The sequence below is a fragment of the Osmerus mordax genome, chromosome 22 (assembly GCF_038355195.1).
Source record: "Osmerus mordax isolate fOsmMor3 chromosome 22, fOsmMor3.pri, whole genome shotgun sequence".
NCBI lineage: Eukaryota > Metazoa > Chordata > Actinopteri > Osmeriformes > Osmeridae > Osmerus > Osmerus mordax.
In genome coordinates this window covers 1,406,272-1,429,423 of record NC_090071.1, presented here as the reverse complement: position 1 = coordinate 1,429,423, position 23,152 = coordinate 1,406,272, and the positions used below count along the sequence as shown (strand labels likewise).

Here is a 23,152-nt window from a genome sequence, read left to right as displayed (position 1 = left end):
CTTATTGTTGCTATCAGGGCTTAAATTATGACTTTTTTCCCTGTGAAATATTCCTTTCATATTGTCACTGGTGTGCAAGAGTTCCCTGGAGTCACACAGACAAGTTAACAGTCCATAATGCCATTGTGTTGCACAGTCAAAGTTGAACTGCAGAAGTATCATATTTGTAAAATCATGACAAAAAAATAAAATGATTAAGATTTATTGGTGTGTTAATCTTTTTTTCGTTTTTTTTTTACATACAGGCTATATACACACATTAGTGCTGGACGCTCTGATGTCCAGAGCAGCCGTGCGGTGGGAAACGTCTTGCAGTACACAGGAAACATCAGCAGATACAAAAAGTTAACATCTATACTAGAACTGCAGGACCTCAATAGGAATACATCAAAACTAGTCAGACCCCTTTAAACCAGTGTCATAGTTGTGACTTGTTGTCGGGGTTCTGTAACATTTCACCCCAGAGTAGATATACAAAAAAGACACCCCACAATCAAAAAGCTTAACACATAACTCCTTACACCTCCAAATAGATAGTTCACTAAAATACACATTACAGTATAATTCCTCTTACACTGAGCTGTGGTATGCTCTTTGTGAACTACGCCTTTAAGAAAAGTTTCCCCATAAAGTGTTTTTACACAGTGAAAAAGAAAACTGCTTTATACCTACCCACAGTTATTGCCTGGAATTAGCCTTCATTAGCCTCACTGTAAGCAGTAAAGGATCTATGATGATGGCAGGAGGAACAGGAGGAATAGGAACTATACATGGCTGGACAGGAAGATGTCTGTCTATCCGTCCAACCTTCCCTCACATCTTAAGCTTCACAGATCTCAGTCTCCACCACAAACTTGTTCTCGAAGTGGCGGATCTTGTGGCAGTTCAAGGCTTCGCGCTTTTGGATACCTGGAGAGTCGGATAGAAAGACGGCAGATTGAACTTGTGTTGAGCCACACTGAATCATGTTCTGACCAGTAGAATATTAATGATCCCTCTTTGTGTTAAAGTGCAATGTGTTCATGTGAAATGCAGTTGACACTTAACTAAAGGGAGGGGATTCGAACCTCTTGATCTGCACTCAAATTGCTCTAACCACTGAGCTGTACCCATCCCCAAAGTTTGCCTACTCCTGGATTCAAAAGGCTAGGCCAGTCATAGCAGCCGGGCCTCTACAATCTTATAATCTTTCAGTCTGCTTCTTAAACCCACAAAGAACTATCTAGGTTTGGTGCATGCTTGGGAGAGACCTAAGGCCCAGAGATACTGACCAGGGATGGTCTCTCTGCGCTCCAGTCTGTAGGTATCTCTTCCTCGGCAGAGGGAGTTGATGAAGAAGCCAAGCTCCTCCATGTTGTCCAGACGCTCGGTCACGATCATCTGCTCGTGGACCAGGTAGGACTGAGGCAGGTAGGTTCCAGCCTGGGGCACAACAATACCTCATCACATCACATACACCGTGGGTGTGTCATCTGTAGGGTAGGTGGTCTAGCTGCAGGCTGTGGGGGCGTGTCCTACCTTGATGTTGACCAGCAGTTCCAGGAAGTCTTTAGGAGGCATGACAATGGAGGTGTTGAGGGGAATGACATAGCACTTGTTCAGGCTCAGGTCCAGGTAGGCTGTCAGCCTCTGAGGGAGGGAGGGAGGGAGGGAGGGAGGGAGGGAGGGAGGGAGGGAGGGAGGGAGGGAGGGAGGGAGGGAGGGAGGGAAATGTATTATACAGGGGTGTAGGTTTGTTTTCAAATGTGGGTGGGACAGATTTTTTTAATAATTGAAGATTCTGGTGTTAAATCTGTTTTATCTTAAAGAAAGTGGAGGGGGACAGATTAGCTGTTTTCAAAAACTGGGTGGGACACATCCTACATGGGACATGCACAGTAGAGAAATAAGATACAATCACCTCAAAGCAAGTGTTACCACACATGTTTGTTGTTATTTTTCTTTTACACTAACTTAATTTTAACCAAATGGCCACTTCCTGTCCTTTGGCTTGTAATGAGCGTGTGCAGGAGACCGTCTCCAGGACTGGCGAGAGACAGGAAGTGATCTCACCCTGTGGAAGTCATGGACGATGTCCGCGGGGTCGCTGTCGGAGAAGTCGGGCACGGGCACGCTGATGAGCTCCACCTCCTGGTCCTCCAGCACGCGGATCCTCTCCTGGATGTGGCGCAGCTGGGACGGGAGCCCCTCCTGCCCCTCGTCCTCCTGGACCATGTAGTCCTCCGCTCTGTAGTCCACGCCACAGAAGAACACATCCTGCAGGACACACACAGGGAGTCACCTCTCTCTCACACACACACACACACAGAGTCACCTCTCTCTCACACACACACACACACACAGAGTCACCTCTCTCTCTCACACACACACACACAGGCAGGGAGTCCCTCACCCTCATTATGTAGGACTTGTAGAGGTAAGCTCCTACGATGACCACTCCTGACAGCATGACAGCCAGACCCAGACGCATACACCAGCACCAGGCTCTGGACTGGTGCCTCACCGGGCGAGCCTCCTCCAGGTCCTACACACACACACACACAGTCAGCATCTGTCCAAACAGCAAGCCATCATGTAGGTATCTCCTCACTTCATCTCCAGCATGAATCCCATCAGGTGGACCATTAAGGGAGCCCATGGTGTAGCCTACTCAGCCTGCAACACTCTGACATACTGAAACAGTTTGGGTGGGGGAGGATTTGAAACAAGGGCATTAATTCAGCTGTGTGTGATGGTGAGATCTCAGTCGGAGTTTGAGCGGTGACAGTGTGGTCTGACTGTTACGCAAGCTGGCATCTCAGGCAGGAAGCTGCAGGCGTTAATCCCCCCACCCCCCCCCCCCCCACCCCCCTTACAAACCTCCATCTAATGGCTTCTCTCTAGACTTCCACCTCCTCCTTCCTCACCCTCCTCCATCTTCACTTCCCCCGATGAAGCAATATGGTTGCAACATCGCTACCATTTCCACTGAACTCCCGACTGCTTTCTTTTTGGTTTTAATTCTTTCAACAGCTTGCAGTTTGAATGCAGTAGTTTTACACCTAATCTGGTGGCGGAGGGCCACCATTTTTGTTGATTCTGATTGTCTGTGAGTCACTGAGAAACATTAGCCTTGAGGTTACAGGAGATAAAGAGCTCTTATCTATTTTAGACCTACGAAGGCAGCAGAGAGAGTGATACAGAACTTCATATGGTCTAAATCTGATACTGCCAGTATGATTTTTCATACCTGTTGGACTCATTACTAAAACTTGATCAGTTACTTATCCTCAAGAGGTGCAAACACTAAACATAATTTAAGATTCGTATATGTTTAGTGTTTGCACCTCCCTGCCACAGTAAATTCTGTGTTTGTATAACATACATGGCGAATAAACCGAATTCTGATTCTGATCACCCTTTAATCCCTCACACCCTCAACTCCAGTCTCTCTGAGCTCTGCCCCCCCATCTCACCTCCTCGTCATCTCATCTCCTAGCCTAACCTCCTAATCCCGTCCTCTTGCCACCTCGCCTCATCTCCTAGCCTGATGTACCAAGGCTTCTTCTCTTTTTATCAGGATTATTTATATCTTCAAGGACGCACGTATTCAGGGCATAGCACCAGTCCCCTCCTCCTTTTTTACAGAGATCATCAGACTAACATATACACATGAACCTTACTTTATGTGAAGCAGCCTTATAGGAGTGACTGGGTTGGCCATCGTCATTCTTTGTCAAACTTCAATTCGGCATTAAAAAAATAACACGTACAAACTCTGGCCATGCAGTGTCACTGTCTTCACAATTTAACCTCCGTGTCTCATCTCAAACGTTGACCTCCAGCCTACTGCTGTGGACATTTTAAGCGTTTTCGTGACAGATTTCATAGTTGCCATTTCTGCTTCTGCAGAAAGTCACGAGCGTACTCAGTCACTTCCTCTTCTGCAACCGACTGATACCAAACAATCCCGATTAGAGCTATCATTCCCCCCGTGTAGCCGACACTGCTCAAACAAACAGAAAGCGAAGGGTTGAAAGCCGGAACAGGCCGGGCTGGTCAGCCATTTTCAGAATCCTGCAAAACTGTCACCAAATACTAATGTGTTCAATTAAAAGACGAGTACAAGTGGGTCTACACTTGCGAACATGCCATGTTATAGCGTTACATAACACGGACGACCACGATTAAGACCACTTTGAATTATGTTGCTTTGTGATCTTGTCTGGTGGTCGCTTGCTGTTACAGAAAGCTGCTGGATGCAGTTGTCGACGTCCCAGACAACTCTTGTAAATACCAATTTTCTGCACTTCATCGTTTCGCAATGCAAATGTGGCTTTGTCACGTTTGAGTTCGAACAACGTTGCTTAAATTGTTACATAATTGCACTCTTAGCGAAGCATTCCATAAAACCAATGTACATTTCCATTTAATTTAAGCCAACTCACCCTTTCAGTAGGAATAAGCGCTTCATCAGCGCAAGGTTTTTTCAGATCCTTTTGTCCAAAGGACGAGTTAAATGTTACTTTCACCATGGTCAAAGCTCAATGTTGTCCTTGTTGCGCGTGCAGGCCTATCTCCGTAACCAACCCGTGCAGTATCTGGTAACAGTGACGCAGATAACAAACACGAACCTAGCGGTCATGAGCTGTCACAGCTAAAGCTCACATATAAAACATAAAAACTATTATTTTAAACTATATTGTGATCATATTCCGAAACATAAAAGCTTAAAAAAACGTGTGTTAACCTACCTCTATTTTCCTGTGAAATGTTTCTCGTAAAATTGTTCCTGTAATGACCGACCCTCAGTAAATTGAAAGCGTTCCTATACATTCTATTTATAAGGGTAGCCTAAACAAAAAAAAGAAGAAAAACGACATTATTAATTTCTAAGTGTCAAACTTTTTGTTGTTGGTTAACCACATAAAGTGTAAAATAGCCTATGCTAAAAAAAAACGCTGTTGTCTAAGAACTGGGTGGCAATTCGTTGGCAATTACACAATTCACGTATAGGCCTATAATAATTGCAGTTTATCCCCCCAAAAAATCTAACTGAAGTAAATAGATCAAAATTATACCACAATTTGTTTGAACTTTCTGTTCTTAGTGTATCATTCACGTCTTGACGGTCAATGCCCTCTAGGAGGCAGTATAGCCTTACTTGCAGAAGTCCATAGGCTACAAGTGACCATGGGCATTCAAGACTTGATTAATTACGAGGCGAGAGACATTTGAAGACAAGTGTAAACGTAGCCTTCGTGAGTCGAGCTATTCCGTTTGTGTATTGAAACTTCCAGAACGGTTCGGTCTGGAGCGGCAGAGTTCCAGAACGAGCCCAAATAGCGTGCGGAGCGCGCGGCGCTTCAGGTGTTGGAGCTGAACGGCTGTCAGTCAGTCAGGACCAGGTTGTGATCCTCTCCTCACCACCCCGTAGAGAGACGCAGAAAGTGGTGTAAGGTATTTGACAAATTCGCTCAAAATACCGAGTGAACCACGGGCTGTGTCACTGATTAGATTATTACAATCAAAATGGCTAATTTTTCTCTCCTCGAATTGATTGCCCATGGGACACTCCAACCGTCCCAAGTAGGTTACTGACGAAATAATTTGTTTTGTATGGAGCCCCATCTACTCTTTAAACACCATGGACGTCGTTGATTACCGGACGGACCTCAGACTTTCGGCGGTAAAGGTCAAGTGGTTTCAAGATGTTGGCCGACAGAAGACTTCTGGAGAAGATGACAACATTTATAAACTTGTCGATGTTCATCTCACCGGCGGTGCACCATGGGGATTCACTCTGAGAGGGGGTCTGGAACACCGCGAGCCTCTCATCATAACCAAGGTAATAAGGATGCTGATGGGGTTTTAAAATACAAATGAACTGCATTACTCCCTGTGATGGATCAGTGTGCGTGTGGCTTTGTGTGTGCGTGCTGTTGTAGAAAATGTTTTTCGGGCATTCTATTAAAACCCACTTCTTCAGTAAGCACATCATTATTTTGCTGCATAATTTGCTTAAGGTTCCGTTTTGACTGTCTGCAGTCCATTCTAATTTGCTATCCTTAAAGGATCGCTGCCTTTTCCAACGAGACATAATTCTCTTTATGCTTTTGGTATCTAACACTCTCCTGTCAGATCTCACAGTCAAAGAGACCTTATGTGCTAGTTCCCGAAGAGAACTGGAGGCCCTTGCTAAGTACGATACAGTCTTCGCTGACCTCTATCTGTTGGCGTTTTTTTTTTTTTTTTTTTTTTTTTTGAGGTGAAGTGCAGTGTGTTTTCTCCCTCCCCTGTTGTACCAGGGACCAGGAAGGAATGTTCGGGGAGATAAGTGCAAGCCTCCAAACGCACTGAGTTTCTCCCAGGCCCTGAGCCCGCCGACAGGGTGGACATGCAGACATTGAGACATCCAGGCTAAATTAAGGATGGGATTAGACCACATCTCCCTGAGGATAGAGGATAATGCGTTATCACTACTCCAAGCTGTTGATGAGTCATAAAACAAACGATGTGTAAAAACACGCGTCATATCAGCACATCATATTAGATATAGGCCTATATCTGAGATGTAGGCTAGCCCAACGGAGGTCATCCGCGTGTGTTTTGTAGCTTGTTATGTGATCAGAGACTATATGAGGCTAAGTTTAAGACACTCATTATTATCATGTGCCCGTGTGATGTCCGGGCCTGTTTCCGGTGTCAGCGCTGTGACATGTCTGGGGTGTGTGGGCAGCAGATTGGCTGTGAGAAGATTACTGACAGACGGAGGAAACAATGTTTATCTGGAGCTGCTGACATCTTCCGCTCGTGCGAGAAGGAGGCACGTGTGATGGAATGTGCAACAAGTCCTCACTCTCAGGTTTCCCGCCTGGTGGCTAAATATTTAACGAGGCATCTCAGATTGCCTCGACATTATTGTTGTGGGCGGACTGGAACCAACATATGAGCTGGCATCTTATTCACAGACACGACAATCATAACAAAAAATAGGGATTAAATATGACTACAGCAAACATGATTGTAGTAATTAATTAGACAATCCTAATCCAATTCTTATAAATGTGAAATGTAGATATTTCCAATAGGCTTATATTCATTTCTATCAAAGAGCTGCAGCTATGCATGAAATGTTATTGACTCCTGCAAGGTTAGACTAAAGTGGATTGTAGCAAAACCACAGTTCACCTGGATCACAAACTGACGTGCATCACTGTGAATATCAGTCAGAGGGTGGTGCTGTATGTTGCAGGTGGAAGAGGGCAGCAAGGCTGCAGCAGTGAGTCTGCAGGTGGGAGATGAGATCGTCAACGTCAACACCATCCCCCTGAGCGGCTCCAGACAGGAGGCTGTCTGCCTGGTCAAGAGCTCCTACAAGAGCCTGGCGCTGGTGGTGCGAAGGTAGGACACCCTCCACACACGCTCCCCTCCTCTCCTCCTGGCTTCCATTGGCGAAATCTCAAACTGTTTTTTTTTTTTAATCCTCTCATCCTCCTAAAATGCAAGGAGGAAGAGGAGAAACGTGAGGAAGAACTTTGTTCTTTGTGTTCCTTATGATGCACAGTGTGGGTTCTGTGTGTTCTGTACGTTCTACATATTGTGTATGTTCTACGAACTGAAGCTACTCGTGGAAGCGACTGTGAGCGCTGTGTAGTTTTAGGATTACCAGGGATGGATATTACAGTCCCAGAGGTGAGATTAGAGCTGTGATTGGCCGAGGTGCGGGATGACCTTTCCCCCCAGTACGAGGGGGAGGGGGGGGGTGGTCAGCTGACACATCACCTGGTGCTAGGCACCCGCTACTATCACCACCACATAACATTTACATTACATTTAGTCATTTAGCAGACGCTCTTATCCAGAGTGACTTACAGTAAGTACAGGGACATTCTCCCCAAGGCAAGTAGGGTGAAGTGCCTTGCCCAAGGACACAACGTCATTTTTGCACGGCCGGGAATCGTACTGGAAACCTTCAGATTATTAGCCCAATTCCCTAACCGCTCAGCCACCTGACTCCCTGGTAACAGGAAACAGGAAGGAGCTGAACAAGAAGGGGACGCCCTCGGTGTTGATGCGTTTGTGACTAAGCAGCGGCCACAGGAGTGAGAGTCAAGCCTTGTGCTCCCATGCTGAATTTCACACGACAGAAATACGCTGGTCCATGCCATGCCTCAGACGGGGGCACCCACCCAGGGCTGCCCCCGTCACACACTGGGCCCCTCTGCTCCTTTGCTGAAGGGTGGGGGGAGGGAGGGATGGTGGAGGAAAGACAAAAGGAGCATTGTCCAGTTTTCATGCCATCACTGCTGTTAGTCCAGGTTAGATAATGACTCTTAAACAAGACAAGGGAGGATCTGGGGGCTTGTGGGGGCAGGACGGAGAGAGGAGAGAGAGAGAGGAGAGAGAGAGCAGAGAGAGGAGAGAGAGAGAGAGGAGAGAGAGAGAGGAGAGAGAGAGATAGGAGAGAGAGAGATAGAGAGAGGAGAGAGAGAGATAGGAGAGAGAGAGAGAGAGAGAGAGAGAGAGTGGAGAGAGAGAGAAGAGAGAGGCGGGGATTCCAACATGGCAGCATCTGAACTGGGGCCCACTTCTCGTCTGAGTTACAGTTCTGCCCTGAATCCCAGAGAGGTCTTTACTAACTCCTAGCTCCCAGAGACTGACCCTGGCATCCGCCTGTTAGACAGAGCTACAGTCCCACTCCTGAAGGCTGTTCTTCTAACCCTACAACACTGGTTTCAACATACTATAGCTTTTGGGAGTTGTTTTCATAAAGGACCTTTAGTCCTGGTCACAGTCCTCCATGGTTAGGATGTCATCTGCCTGAGCCTCACATACAGTATGGACTCATGGATGACGTGAGAAAGCTGGGGGATGACAGCATGATGGGCAGGGCAGGACAAATGGGCTTCAGTCTCTGTTTGTTGTGTGAGTGGACACTGCCGCACAATGGGGGCTTGTGGGCTGGGCATTGTCAGGGAGATGCAAGCTAGCCAGCACTGGGTCATGTTGACTACTTTGTTAGGATTCCAGTGGTCTGGTCTGGTCTGTCCTGGTCTGGTCTGGTTTTTGACTGGTGTGGTGTGTCCTGGTCTGTCCTGGTTTGAGACTGGTCTGGTCTGGTTTGAGACTGGTCTGTCCTGGTCAGTCCTGGTTTTTGACTGGTCTGTCCTGGCCTGGTCTGTACTGGCCTGGTCTGGTCTGGTGTAGCCTGGTCTAGTGTAGCCTGGTCTGTACTGGTCTGGTCTGGTCTGGTGTAGCCTGGTCTGGTGTAGCCTGGTCTGTACTGGTCTGGTCTGGTCTGGTGTAGCCTGGTCTGGTAATGCCTGGTCTGGTGTAGCCTCATAACGAACCGAGGTAGTAGATTCAGGATGTTTGTATGTGACACACCAGACCTCTTCTGAGGAGCAGCAGAACATTAATGCCTGAATCCAATTACAGCCCCGGCTCAGCTCAGAGCCGGCGCTGAGTAAACAAGACGAAATGGTGGGCAGCTTTAATCCTAACTTCACCTTCTGTTAAGACTTCCAAGTGAACAAAATTTTTATACTTTATTCCGGCTAAGTACTACAGCATTCCGAGGGCCTTAAATGAATTAGTAAGTAAGAATTGTTGCTTCTTTTTTTGCATGTGTTGCAGATTTATGTCCCCTCCCCTTTCCTCCCCTCCTCTCCTCTCCTCCCTCTGCAATGCACAGTGGAATGTTCTGTGTTGCCTAGGTGAGTTCACAGTGCTCTCTGGGTTAGGCTGTCTCTCCAGCCTGCATTGTTGTCATGAACGTTGGGATGGCAGTTGGGTTCTGCTGTTGACGGTCGCACTAGAAGAGGTTTTGGGTCCTGAAGACAAAGTTGTCTTCCTTGACTGAGTGAATACAAATGTATTGACAACATTTCAGGTAAATCCTCTCCTCTCCATGTTCCTTCCTTTTTTTAATGTTGGAATTTTATAGAGCCTAATAACCTTCTAGGGATTATATCCCATTATATTATATGCAATTGTTTGTGGTTTATGAGAAAGTTCAGGTATTTCTGTTTGTATTATACATGGGTTAGATTGTGGAATCTGATTTATTGTTTTTATTTTAGGCATATGCCTTTTTTTGGATTTTGAATAGGTAGAGATTTTCTTTTTGCACCACTCAATTTTGTTTTAGAAAAGTGTTACTTTTAATCTTAAATCTTATTGTTGTGTGTGTGACTGTAAGTGAATGTGTGTGTGTGCACGAGTGTGTGTGTGTCCTGTAATTGATCCAGCAGGTTTGAGCAGAGACCAAAACATGTGAGGTAGAAGCAGAGCTGCAATCCCCTGCCACATTAGCACCCAGGGTTGTGATGGTACCACTTGACTTCATGACAAATCTGTAGGATCGAAGCAGAACTGGGCTGTCATATGTACCTTTATGTGCCCACTCAGAACCTATGTGTTCAAGGTTGGGTCTCTGCCTGTACAGGTTAGAGAGGGCTGTGTCTGTCTATAGAGGGCTGTGTCTGTCTATAGTGGGCTGTGCCTGTCTATAGAGGGCTGTGCCTGTCTATAGAGGGCTGTGCCTGTCCTTATAGAGGGCCTTGTCTGTTTATAGAGGGCTGTGTCTGTTTATAGAGGGCTGTGTCTGTTTATAGAGGGCTGTGTCTGTCTATAGAGGGCTGTGCCTGTTTATAGAGGGCTGTGCCTGTCTATAGAGGGCTGTGCCTGTCTATAGAGGGCTGTGTCTGTCTATAGAGGGCTGTGTCTGTCTATAGAGGGCTGGGTCTGTGCTGTGCCCAGGGTAGAGAGGGCTGTCTGTGTGTCTGTTCCCAGCTGACAGAGAGCCGTGTGGAGAGAGCCAGTCAGATGTCGAGGGTCTCTCTCAGAGTGTTTGATAAGCCCCCGGTGTGATGACGCCGGCACTTTCTATTGTGCTTCCCGCTCCAGCCTCCTATTCACAGCTAGCGTGTGGCTCAGGGGGCTGCACTGCTGGCTGCCTGCTCGACTGCTGAATCACCAGCTTGTCTGACAGACCCACCTAGCCCGGCCTAAACACCTGACCACTCGCTGCTGAACTGGGGGTGACAATGTGTCAGTAGCATTGAGGGTGTTGGAGCAGTGTCTGGGCTATTGTCATGTGATCTGTGGTTCTAAGGACTGGTTGTGTTTTGCTTGCGTGCAGCCAGCCCTGGTGCTGGAATGCAGAGTGGAGGGAGTGTCTGGTAATCCGGTCTCTGGTTCAGACCCAAACAATCTGAATGTGCCCTTCTTCTGTCCTGTCAAGGTACTCTGAGTCCTGACAAACATCAGCGCAACCTGGAGGTCAGACTTCTGTCTCAGGGAGAGGGGGGGGGGGGGAAAGATGGACAGAGAAGAGAAAGAGAGAGGGAGAGAATATGCATGTGAAGCAGAGAGAGGGGTTGATAGTGGGGGCGACAGTGGTATCAGATGTTTGACCTTCTAGAAAGTATCATAAGCCTTATAGTTTTCTCAAGAATTGATCCAGCTGGCATTTATCAAGCGAAAACATTTCTAGCTAGCATTTTTCTACTTCTGGTTGTTAACCTGTTTTAATCTGTCTATCAGAGACACGTGGTGAAGAGGGGTTTCACTTGTACCGTCAAAGGCTTCTCACTTCCAGACAGACAGTGACACAGATCTGACTCCCCACGTTGAGGTGAGCAATATTACTTATTCAGCATTAGTAGTAGGTCAACTCCTGTTAGCCAATCAGAGAGGCCCAAACACTAGATTAACACAAGGGCACCACAACGACTCCACCTCCTTGTAAATCTCCCATAATCCCCTGAGGAAATCCCCTGACTGGTCCCACAGGGAGGGAAGGAGGGAGGGAGGGAGGGAGGGAGGGAGAGGGGGAGAGAGGGAGGGAGGGAGGGAGGGAGGGAGGGAGGGAGGGAGGGAGGGAGGGAGGGAGGGAGAGGGGGAGAGAGGGAGAGAGGGAGAGAGGGAGAGAGAGAGAGAGAGAGAGAGAGAGAGAGATGGAAGCAGGGAGGGAGGGAGGGAGGGAGGGAGGGAGGGAGGGAGGGAGGGAGGGAGGGAGGGAGGGAGGGAGGGAGGGAGGGAGGGAGGGAGGGAGGGAGGGCAATGCGGAGGAGTGTTCGGAAGACAACACACTCTCACCCCCCCGTTAAATTCGTTCTCATTTTAATATTCAGCTGCTTGAGATTTGCCATCACTGTCTTCTCTCCTCTCTGCAACTGTGTGCCAAGGAATAGATTCACAGTTTTCATTTCTTTACAAGTTAAGAGTTGCTTTAAAGATTGGCATTTTAAAAGATCTGGTGTTGTGTTGTTGTTTCCCACACCTGCTGGGGACAGTTTCACTACAATGGGGTCAGCTTTGCTACAGTTTCATGTTTGTTTTCTTACATGTTATTTTAGCTTAAACCAGAGCCTTTTTCTGAAACCTTCCCTCTCTCCTTCTCCCCCCCCCCCCCCGAGAAACCTCATCCTCCCTCTACCTCCTCCCCCCCTCCCCTATAGAGAGACCTTCCCTGCCCCTCCTCCCCTCTGAAGAGTATCTCTGACAGGCCAGCTGGTGTCTCTGACTGTAAGGGCTCATGGCTAGAAGGGCCATTTGCATTTCCATTGTCAGCAATGTTAGTGCTGCAGCATAACACCAGGACAACTGCTGAGAGGGGGGAGGTAGGGAGTGAGGGATGAAGAAGGGAGGGAGGCATGAGGGAAGGAGGGATGAGGGAGGGAGGGAGGGGAGACAGAGAGACACACTCCCTAAACGTCCCAGCTTGAGTATAAGAGTGCTTCTTACATTACCCTCTGGTGCCTGTGCTTGACTCCAACATTGAGCCTGGTCTTCCTGGGAGATGGCCAGCTTTGATATGACCCACTCCAGGCTGCGTTTGGGCTTTGCCAAGCCAAATACCGCCCTGCATTCCTGTGGTGGAAGAATGTGCAGTTGTTGCTGTGGGTTTGAGAGGCCCTGGCCTTAGCCCCCCCTCTGCTCTCCACAGCACCATCCTCTGTGGCATGCAGGTGATAGAAGGAAGCTCAACATGATGGGATAGTGACAGGGATAAGGGATGGGTTTATGAGCATTCGACTACAAATCTAGAGGTTGCAGGTCATTTCCTTTGGCCAGTGGATAAATAAACCGTTGGCCGATCAGGTGTGGTTGAGAATGGTCAATCTGTCCTCATTTAATGTCTATGATACATTAATGCTGTTTCTTCTGGTTCTGGGCTAGAATGATTGTTCACTAACGGATACCCTGTTGCTGCAGGAATATGAAAATGGTCGATATTGTATCGCAGACAATGCCATCAGAAAGTGACGTGAATGTGGCCAGGAACTTTCTCACGAAGATTTTACGAAGTTCTATGAGGTATTGTGCGCCAGGAATCGCCCAGTGAAGTAGGCTAGTCTAGCTGTTTCGGATCTAGCTTTCCGACGCCGGATCCCCTCGCTAAATTCCCCAATCCCAGATCCTCACTCCGTCTCAGTGTCAGTGTGGTGGTATGGTAGTCGTAGGCTTCTCCTGTGATACACAGACATTTAGTTTAGTCATAATGAATTCCGAATGAAATCTAATCCAGATTGTATTCTACATGCTTCAGGAAGAATCGCTTCAAGGGGTACGTAGCAGCGTAACTGTCGAGTGACCTTTTAAAAATGTTTGGAGAAAAACCCTGATTAATTGCGTGTTGGAACAATGGACGTAGTTTCGCGGTAGCTTCGTATAGTTTCATTCGCTTTCTTGTGTGCCGTGTGCAGGAGTGATGAACCAGTGTCACGGCCTCATTCCTGGCACTCAGCCAAGTTGACGGAAGACCAACCAGAGCCCTCTGCCCTGAGCCCGTCTGAGCCCACGCCCGCGCGACAGGTGAAACATGAGGCTAGGTGAGCAGTTCGTCTGAGAACCGTCCGCAAAACCGCCACATCACGTCCAAACTAAAATTATTTGTAGAATTGTATTGATTTCCATCATTTGATGTCATATTGGCGTTACCTCAATAGTTACTTAAAACGTTACCTTCAGATGGTTTTGGTTTGCAATTCGTTGCTAGTGTGGAAACGATCGACCAGATACCAAAATACTGAACCTTTCTTGACTTATGTCAATAATGTACATCAGAACCTTGATCTTGTAAAGTAAACTGTTGTGTGTGTGTGTGTGGGTGTCCAGGCCCGGCTCCAGGTCTGGAGATCCCACCAACCTGCGCCAGCTGTCCAGCCAGTTCAGCTCTGTGAGCAGCATGGAGAGACTGGAGCGCCCCTCCCCTGCCTTCCCCCAGGGTCGCCCCTCCCCCCCCTTCCCCCAGGGTCGCCCCTCCCCCCCCAGGCTCAGCAGCCCGACGCCTGGCAAGAGAGACTCCAGCTTCAGCTGCTTCTCTGCCACCTCCAGCCCCCCGGACCCGCCCCCACCCAGTGCCAACAGCTCCAACACAGAGAACATCTTCTACAAGGGGCTCCAGAACGAGGCGGCCAGGCCGGGAGAGCGGCCCAGGTTCCTGCAGCTGCCCCTGGGTAACGGGGGCTGGGAGAGCCCCAGGGCCGAGGACCAGCCTGGGGCTCGTTTCTCCAGCTCGGGCCGGTCCAACATAGGTCCCGTGTGGCACATTCCAGAGGGGAGGAAAACCTCCCCTTCCTCATCCTCCTCCTCCTCCTCGCCACCCCCACCCCCTCCTCTACGCAGCGACAGTTTCGCTGCCACCAAGGTCTTCCCCTACCCCGAGGGCCCGGGTGTGTATGCCCACTCCAAGCTCCAGGGCAGGAGTATGGACCGGCTGTCAGACCCCCACAGGGTCCTCCCCGCCCCCCATCAGGAGGAACCCTCGGAGACCAGACGCAGTTACAACCCCCCCCAGAAGGACTTCCTCCACCCCAGCGCAGCAGCGGAAGACCACAAACACGACCATCTCAACCCCAACAAGCTGTTCTCCCAGTCCAGCGTAGACGTGAGGCAGAGCCCCTCGCCCTTCGCCCAGCCTCCCCACCACCAGAGGCAGTACAGCGACGAGAGCACCTTCTACCTGCACACCAGGGTGGCCCCTCCGGCCAAGCCCCAAAGTGTGGGTAGTTACTACCGCAGCCTCCAGGACCTCCCCACCAACAGCCCCGGCCAGGCCAGGACCTCCACCGCCTCCCTGTCCACCTCCACCATCGACCAGTACCCAGACCTCGGGGGCCACATCAGGTACTACTGCATCACAGCCAAGCAGCCGGGGCACCAGGAAGAGGCCCCTGTCTGGCAGGCCAAGGCAAACGGAGGAGGGGGAGGAAGAGGAGGGGGAGGGGGCTGGAGGATGAACGCAGAATCAAACCAACGCCTCGGTCACAACGACAAGAGTTCCTCCAGCACGCAGATAGCCGGGAAGATCAGGTACTCTCCGCCTCAACCTCCGCCGCCTCACGCCGACGGCAGGGAGCACAACGGACAGTTCAGACCAGCCAATGGGCATGCGATCTCAGGCCTGTCCTCCAATGGCAAGGCCAGCTCGGAGGAGAAGGCGGGTCCGAGGAAGGGGCTCGGTGTGGAGACCCAGGGGAGGAAGTCGTCTCCCAGCGAGGCCAAGGTGAGCCCGCCCAGAGAGCTCCTGCAGGACCCCTGGCTGGTGCAGGAGGACCGGAGGTTCTGCCCCCAGAAGACCCCTCTGCTCCACAACCTGGTCCAGGAGGGCAGGAGCCTGGTGGAGAGACCGCCGCCGCCCGCCAGCGAAGCCCCCGCTGAGCCCCCGACCGGCAAACTGGCCAGGCGCACCGACCGCTACGCCACCACCCTCCGCAACGAGATCCAGCTAAAGAGGGCGCAGCTGCAGAAGAGCCGCAGCGCGGCCACCCTGAGCTGCTCCGAGCAGGCGGAGGACAAGACCTCCACCTCCTCAGAGGGTTCCTTCTCCACCTCCTACAAGGACCACCTGAAGGAGGCCCAGGCCAGGGTCCTACAGGCCACCTCCTTCAGGAGGAGAGACCTGGAGCCCCCCGGAGCCGATCCCCCCACGGGGAAGCAAGGGTCCAGCAGCGGCCACGTAACTCGCATCGGCGGCCGGAAACGTTTCTCCCTGAACAAGAGGATGCACTCTTTCTCGGAGCCGGACCAGATCAACAAGGTCGGGGTGGAGGGCGGTCCTCGGGTCCAGAACCCCGGCTCCTTCGTAGACCGACAGAGGTTCTTTGAGACGACCTCGGCCCAGCCGCCCTTCTCCAGACCGGCGCCGAAGCAGGGCCAGCAGGGCGCGGTGGAGCCAGGAGAGGGCAGAGGTCGAGGGAGAACCCTGTCAGGGGAGGCCCTGGAGGGCGGGAGGCTAGGTCATGTTGGGGAGCCTTCCTCCGGGCTCCACCACCAGGGCCCAGACCCCCTCAGCCCCCGCCGCAGGCAGGCCCTGCTGGAACAGCAAAGGCTGGGAACATTTGCCGAGTACCAGGCCACCTGGGGCATGCAGAGGAAGGCCTCGGACACTAGGACCCAGGGGAGGTACCACTCTGCTGAGAACATTCTGGACCCTGAGGTCGAGGAGAAATCTGTCTGTGTGCACGAGAGGTCACGCTCGTCACCTTCTGCTGACTTTTATGGACAGGTAAGGCTGTCCATTCATCCACCCATCTATCCACTCATCCATCTATTTCTCCATTCCTCTCTCCTGAAACCACTCCCCCAGCAGTAACTGTGTTGTTCCCCTCCAGAACCCTCCTGTTCCCTGGAGAGAAGCTGCAGACCAGCCTTCCCTGGAACACAGACGTGACCAGCCCTGCTACCCCCACAGGTATCTCATCCACATCAGTCATATGATGATGATGATTATAATAACAACATATTGTCAGGATACGGTCTCAACCACATCAATACCAAGGGGGATTTGAACCTAGGACCTCTTGATCTGCAGTCAAATGGTCTACCACTGAGCTACACCCCTCACCCCCAGCCCCCCCCCCCCCCCCCCCCTCACCCTCCCCATCCCTTAGCTAACCTCGGGTCCTGTTTCAGGTGTTTTCATGGACTCGCTCCAGTCCCCCTGTGCCATGATAGACTGACGGGTCTATCATGTTGACAGGTCTCATGTAGAGTGATCTCTATCTTAAGTGGAAAGTAAGTCTGGCATTAACAAGGGCTTGGGAACAATGTGTGGAGAGGGGAGGGAGGGAGGGGGGAAGGAGGGGGGAGGGAGGGAGGAGGGCTCAGGTGATCAGCACTGAGGAGGACACAGCCCCGCCCAGCTTAGACTACAGGTCACATGTTACCTGATCCTCCTCCTGGCTAGCACACGCACACACATGCACACACACGCACATATACACAAAATAACATGCAGACACACACACACACATATGCAGACAAATACACACATATATATATAACTTTTAGTTTAGTTTCTTTTGGTTTGGGATTATGGGAGTGATTTTGTGGTTTGTGGTTTTAGCTCAGTGGTACAGCTTCTGAACGCAGATCAAGAGATCCCAAGTTAAAATCCCCACAACCAGTATGACTAAAGCATCTGCTAAATGAACACATCATTAACAGAGTTGTTCTGCTTGTTCGGCATGGACAGAGAGCCTAGTGAGTGTGGAGGGAGAGAGAGGCTGGCACGGTCTCCCCAGATCCCTACCTCGTCCCCTCCCCCTGACCACGCGCTTCAGCTCAGCCACGGAGACAACGCCCCCACGCTCCCCACGCTCCCCCACAACCACATCCCCAGCCCTGCGTCCGAGTCTCCAGCCAGCCAGCCTCCCAAGAGCCTCCCCCCGCCACTGAGGCCGCACGTGGGCCTGGAAACCACAGCCTCCTCCCTGGAATTCCTGCCTGACGCACAGGCTCATCCAGGGCTCCGGTCCAGCCACCCAGACACCCAGCTGGATCCTGCCCCAGCCAGGCGCTCCTCTCTGGGCTCCGCCCTGGCTCTCGCTCCCTGCCCTGGGAGGGGCTCTGGTCTGGAAGCGGGGAGACGGCCAGAGGAGGAGGAGGCGGAGGAAGAGGAGGGGCAGAGAGGAACAACAGAGCCACCGCCCTCCTCTTCCTCCTTCGCTCCTCTCTCCTCCGAGCCTGCGACGCACATGCTGAGAGCTCCCTCGTCAGACGGGGCGCGTTCCCCCTCGCCACACGCCGCTCCTCCTCCGAGCGAGGCTCCTCCGAGCGGGGCTCCTCCGAGCGGGGCTCCTCCCAGGCGGGCGGACAAGGCTTCTCTCTCCGTGCAGAATGAGCCTCAGACCAGGTAAGCAGCCTAGCTCTGTTTCTGCCTGCTCCTCCCTGCCACACACAGTCACATACAGCTGTGGGGTCTGTTGTCCTGCACAGTCTACCAGTATTCACTTCACTTCCCCCTACAGGGTGTCATTAAGAGAGAACTTCCTCTGTCTGGTGGCTACATCTTACTTTTTTTTTTATCTATCTGATTTTTCTCTGCTGTGAAACAGGCGTTACCGTGGTGTCATGGCTAGCCGGGCTGTTGAGCCTGGAAAAGAGGGCTGTAATTTTATTCTGTTTTATGACTGCCCTTTAATTAGTCTGGATCGATGACGAGATCTTTCCACTGGAAGGACGGACCAGGACTTAGAGCAAGCCTCGGGCCTGACACACAGATCCCCCCCAAAACTAGACAAAGCCTCGCAGAATTAGTGGGGAATTAAGAGGGATGTAATTACTGGGTAGAGTATAATGGTTCATGTTTTGTTGTTTTTTGTGTGTCTTTTCTGTGGCGTCCAGGCCAGCCAGCAGGATAGAGAGTGTGATGGAGTCGTCTGGTCCTGGGAAGAAGGCTCCGGTGAAGGTCGTCCACGCTGACAGCAGCGAGGAGAGAGAGGGCCACCGGTCTCTGCTCCAGGGTCACCAGGGGGGCCCAGAAGGTGTCGCCCCCCCGGAGATCACCCTAGGCCCCCTGGACCTCCAAAATCCTCTCCCCCACCCCCAGCCCAGCTCCCATGCCCTGGTCTGTGCCTTCATACGCCCCCTCAGCACACCAGATACCACCCCTGCTAAGGAGGCCCTGTCTTGGGCCCCAGACCAGGGCCAGAATCACAACCAGGACCAGAACCAGGACCAGGAGCCTCCGCCTGCCCTCCCTCTGTGCATCACCGTCCTGGGCCGGCGCTGCGAGGAGGACCTGAAGAGAGAGGAGCTGGCCCGGGACATCATGGGCAGGGATCGCTCCTTGGCTGACATCCTGGATCAGAGCAGGAGGAAGACCACCATGGACCTGATGGAGGGCATCTTCCCCCAGGGACAGCAGCTCCTACAGGGGACTCACCAGCGCAGGAAGGTGGGGCCCAAGCAGGCCTCCCCCAGGACCGCAGACAACAGGTGACCAGACAATGGATTACATGGATTCCATCATCATAATATGTATTACATGATTATATTTAGCAGGAAGGGGGGGGGGGGGGGGGGCCTTGGATCTTTTGATCTGTAGTTCAGTTCCCATCCCCCCACCATCCATACAGCTACATTTACAACTCTGCTTACTCCTTTGTTGACCTCTGGTGGGGAAAACCTGAACTGCAGCGTTGCTGACTTTCAAACGCATCAATACTGACCCATCTCCTCCATCTTTCTGTCTGTCTTTCTTTCTCTAACTCTCAACCTCGCCTTCCCCTCTCACACCCTCCCTCTCCCTCCCTCTCTCGTCCCCCAGGGATGAGGAGGAGGGTCTGGGTGTTTCTGCCTCCGTCTCTCTGGTCCCCAGCTCCTCCTACTACAGCACGTCTGCTCCCAAGGCGGAGCTCCTCATCAAGATGAAGGGCATGCAGGAGCAGCTGCAGGAGCCGGAGGAGGAGGAGGAGGAGTTGGAGGCAAACCTGGCCAGCAAGAAGGTAGCTGCCGTTAGCTTAGCATCAGTGGTAGTTTTCTCACGGTAGACCTCTCTCTCGCCTTCTCTTGGGTCACTGCATTTTTACCACAGTGAAGTTTTTGGACTCCGAGAGTTTCAAAAGGTTGAAAGTTTTATTTATTTTTTAAGGTTAAAAAGATATTTTCAAAGGAATATTTTATTTTATTTTGAATGAAAAAATTGCATCATTGATGAGTACTTCGTGAGGACTGTACTATACTCCACTGTAAAAAAAATATATTTTTGAAAAAAAGGTTTGAATGTTGAAAAAAGGTTTTGAGAAAAAAAAGTTTTGAAGGTTGAAAAAATATATTCCCCCTGACCACTACCTATGCCCCGCCCCCTGACCACTACCTATGCCCCGCCCCCCTGCAGCAGGAGCTGATTGACAGCCTGAGCAGGAAGCTGCGGGTGCTGCGCGAGGCGCGGGAGAGCGTGCAGGAGGACGTGCTGGACAACAACACGCTGGGCCGCGAGGTGGAGGCCACCGTGCAGCAGGCCTGCAGGCCCAACGAGCTGGACAAGTTCCGCATGTTCGTGGGCGACCTGGACAAGGTGGTCAGCCTGCTGCTGTCTCTGTCGGGCCGGCTGGCCCGCGTGGAGAACGCCCTCAACAGCCTGGAGGAGGACGCCCCCGCCGAGGAGAAGGTGAGAGAGGGAGGGAGAGAGGGGGGAGGGGGAGAGTTAGAGGAGAGATAGATAGAGGGGGTGGATGGAGATGGGGTGAGAGACAGAGGGAGGCAAAGAGGGGGGAGGGGGAGGGTTAGTAGGAGCGGGGCTGGGGAGAACATGGAGGTTTTGGTGGGGGTTTTTCTGGCTTTCTCTCTAACCCTCTCCTCCCTCTGCCCTCCCCTCCTCCTCTCCTTCCCTCGTTCAGCGCACGCTGATGGAGAAAAGGAAGCTGCTGATTCGCCAGCACGAGGACGCCAAGGAGCTGAAGGAGAACCTGGACCGGCGGGAGGGCGTGGTCTACTGCATCATGGCCGCCCACCTCTCTCAGGAGAGCCTGGACGACTACCAGCACTTCGTCAAGATGAAGTCGGCCCTCATCATCGAGCAGCGCAAGCTGGAGGATAAGATCAAGCTGGGCGAGGAGCAGCTCAAGTGTCTGACTGACAGCCTGCCTCTGGAGCAGAGGATGCTGTTCTGAACCCTCAGAGCCTGCACAGCACTGGACTGACCACTAGGGGGCATCTGGGACCTGCACAGCACTGGACTGACCACTAGGGGGCATCTGGGACCTGCACAGCACTGGACTGTCCACTAGGGGGCATCTGGGACCTGCACAGCACTGGACTGTCCACTAGGGGGCATCTGGGACCTGCACAGCACTGGACTGTCCACTAGGGGGCATCTGGGACCTGCACAGCACTGGTCTGTCCACTAGGGGGCATCTGGGACCTGCACAGCACTGGACTGTCCACTAGGGGGCATCTGGGACCTGCACAGCACTGGACTGTCCACTAGGGGGCATCTGGGACCTGCACAGCACTGGACTGTCCACTAGGGGGCGGCCTGGAGCTGTATTTCACTGGTCTGACCACTAGGGGGACTGGCTCTGTGGCATCACAAAAGAGGAGGGGTTGCTGTTTAATCTCACAAATTGGTGAAACTAATTGAGAGAGTGTGTGTGTGTGTGTATCATGTTGTATGTGTTTGAATGATTCTCTGGGACGTCCAGGGCCTTGGATGAGGTCGACTGTCTGTTTTATATCATTCATGTGTTTAATAACAGGATTTGTTTTTAGTAATTTATTGTAGACTTTTGAATATTTCCAGAACATTTTAAAGGGCCTGTGATGCACCATCATACTCAACACACCTGGTTAACGGAAACACAGCTGTGTTTATTTTCTTGTCAAGGTTTTGTGAAAAGATACCCTGTTTTCCTGGATTTCAAGATGTCCTGGTTTTGATCAGTGGTTGACATGTGATTAAGCATAGTGACATATTGGCTAACTTGTATATATTTATAAACACACATCCTTAGACCATGACACAGCAACATTTGTGTTACATCACCTTTATTTCTGCCCTGACGAAATTCCTTTTTCTATTTCTGTGTGTGTAAAGGGATTGATTTTCTGTCTGTTATCATAAATGAGCTTAAAGGTCATTGTACAGATGAAAAGGCTTTGTGAGCCATATCGCGAGTTAGCAGCACTTTAGCCCTGAATGCCCCCTGGGCAGAGTCCTCTTCCAACACGAACATGTGCCTGGGCACCTAACACCAGGAACACCACAGACTAGTATGTAAGAGTGCACTTGTATTGCATTACGGTGTAAACCCATACACACAGTGTATTCTCATCCATTTGAACTCGATTTGAAATCAATTTAAAATAATAAAAAGGTTTCTTGAAAAGCGAGAGAGACTCTTCTTGTGCGTTGGAACCTGCCTATTAAACTCAGCGGCCCTGTTACTACCTGACTGGTGTGCTGTGGATGAGAGACATGGAAGAAACCACAGTAACTCAGAGACGATGACTATCATGAGCATCCTCAGGTGTTCCTTATTGGATTTTTATGGGAGGAATCCTTCAGACGTCCTTTATGGAGCATGTGACCTACTGGAAATAAAGTACCCGCCCTTGCTGCCTGCTCTCTCGCTCGGTGAGCGGTCAATGATTGACAGGATGGGAGTGGTACTTAAGTTTCTGGATGATAAAGCAGGGATGAGGAAGTGGAGTGTCTCACAACATATCTGTGGGTCAGGCTAGGATGCGTTTCCAGAACACATGGTTTATTTACAGACATCTGTTCATCTGGCAACTACAACACAGAGGTAATGTTTTGTTTGTTAAATGAAATTACGTTAAATCAGTTCAGGGTTTTTATCTAAATTTTTATTTGGAGTTTGGATTGAGTCGTCTTGTCACTAAATGTCACCTGTATTTTCAATTAGCTTAACCAGCCACTCAAATCACAATTTATCGTTGTTTGGTTTGTGTACTGTGTAACATGTAGGTGGTTTTAAAGGATGCAGAAACCTGTGGCTAACCTACCATCTCTAAACCCAAGCTGTGTTTCTCTTCAATCAGTTATGTCCATCCAGCACTAACAGCTTCAGACTCCCTGATTCTGTCTCTGTCATTAGACAGGTGGATCATGTCTACTGACGCATGGTGAAGGGGTTAGCAACTGGGTTCACACTGTACCATGTGATGTTAACTGTTTGTGTGTTTTGTGTCTCTCTCTCTTTGTCTCCCAGAGAGTGAAGTGGATGCTTTGTTTGCCAGGTATCTTGGAGACGGTAACTGCGGACGGGCAGGTGTGTGAGGTGAGAGGGAGTGTTTTCCTGAGTGTGGGTCTGAAAACACACACACACTCTGCTGACTGCATCCTGAGAGCGAGGAGGAGTTCGTGGGAGGAAGACTGACAGAGGAGCCCGTTCTCTGGAGATGACGCTGTGAA

The 23,152-nt window shown here is 50.8% G+C and overlaps 2 protein-coding genes across 2 annotated transcripts; one reads left to right on the top strand and one right to left on the bottom strand.

Moving 5' to 3' along the window:
• Positions 1-186: 186 nt before the first annotated feature.
• LOC136965942 (integral membrane protein 2B-like) lies at positions 187-4,593 on the bottom strand. Its single transcript, XM_067260254.1, has 6 exons — positions 4,428-4,593; positions 2,393-2,524; positions 2,053-2,256; positions 1,519-1,629; positions 1,272-1,422; positions 187-909 (listed from the first exon to the last, which is right to left on the bottom strand). The coding sequence occupies exons 1-6, from the start codon at positions 4,512-4,514 to the stop codon at positions 821-823; spliced, it is 774 nt and encodes a 257-aa protein (XP_067116355.1). The 5' UTR covers positions 4,515-4,593; the 3' UTR covers positions 187-820.
• A 1,033-nt stretch (positions 4,594-5,626) lies between these two features.
• Positions 5,627-22,058, top strand: LOC136966432 (protein Shroom2-like). Its single transcript, XM_067260940.1, has 11 exons — positions 5,627-5,827; positions 7,235-7,383; positions 13,538-13,555; positions 13,695-13,820; positions 14,107-16,498; positions 16,605-16,684; positions 17,468-18,127; positions 18,619-19,212; positions 19,544-19,721; positions 20,114-20,386; positions 20,616-22,058. Exons 1-11 carry the CDS (start codon positions 5,627-5,629, stop codon positions 20,886-20,888), a joined length of 4,944 nt encoding a protein of 1,647 aa, XP_067117041.1. The 3' UTR covers positions 20,889-22,058.
• The last annotated feature ends 1,094 nt before the right edge of the window (positions 22,059-23,152 follow it).

Excerpts from the sequence above, each read along its gene's own strand:
- LOC136966432 (XM_067260940.1), top strand. The coding sequence starts at position 5,627 with ATGGACGTCGTTGATTACCGGACGGACCTCAGACTTTCGGCGGTAAAG. Across the intron at positions 16,499-16,604 it reads CTGCTGACTTTTATGGACAG|AACCCTCCTGTTCCCTGGAG; the intron begins GTAAGGCTGTCC and ends GTTCCCCTCCAG. Across the intron at positions 20,387-20,615 it reads ACGCCCCCGCCGAGGAGAAG|CGCACGCTGATGGAGAAAAG; the intron begins GTGAGAGAGGGA and ends TCCCTCGTTCAG.
- LOC136965942 (XM_067260254.1), bottom strand. The coding sequence starts at position 4,514 with ATGGTGAAAGTAACATTTAACTCGTCCTTTGGACAAAAGGATCTGAAA. Across the intron at positions 2,257-2,392 it reads ACAAGTCCTACATAATGAGG|GATGTGTTCTTCTGTGGCGT; the intron begins GTGAGGGACTCC and ends TGTGTCCTGCAG. Across the intron at positions 910-1,271 it reads GCGCAGAGAGACCATCCCTG|GTATCCAAAAGCGCGAAGCC; the intron begins GTCAGTATCTCT and ends CCGACTCTCCAG.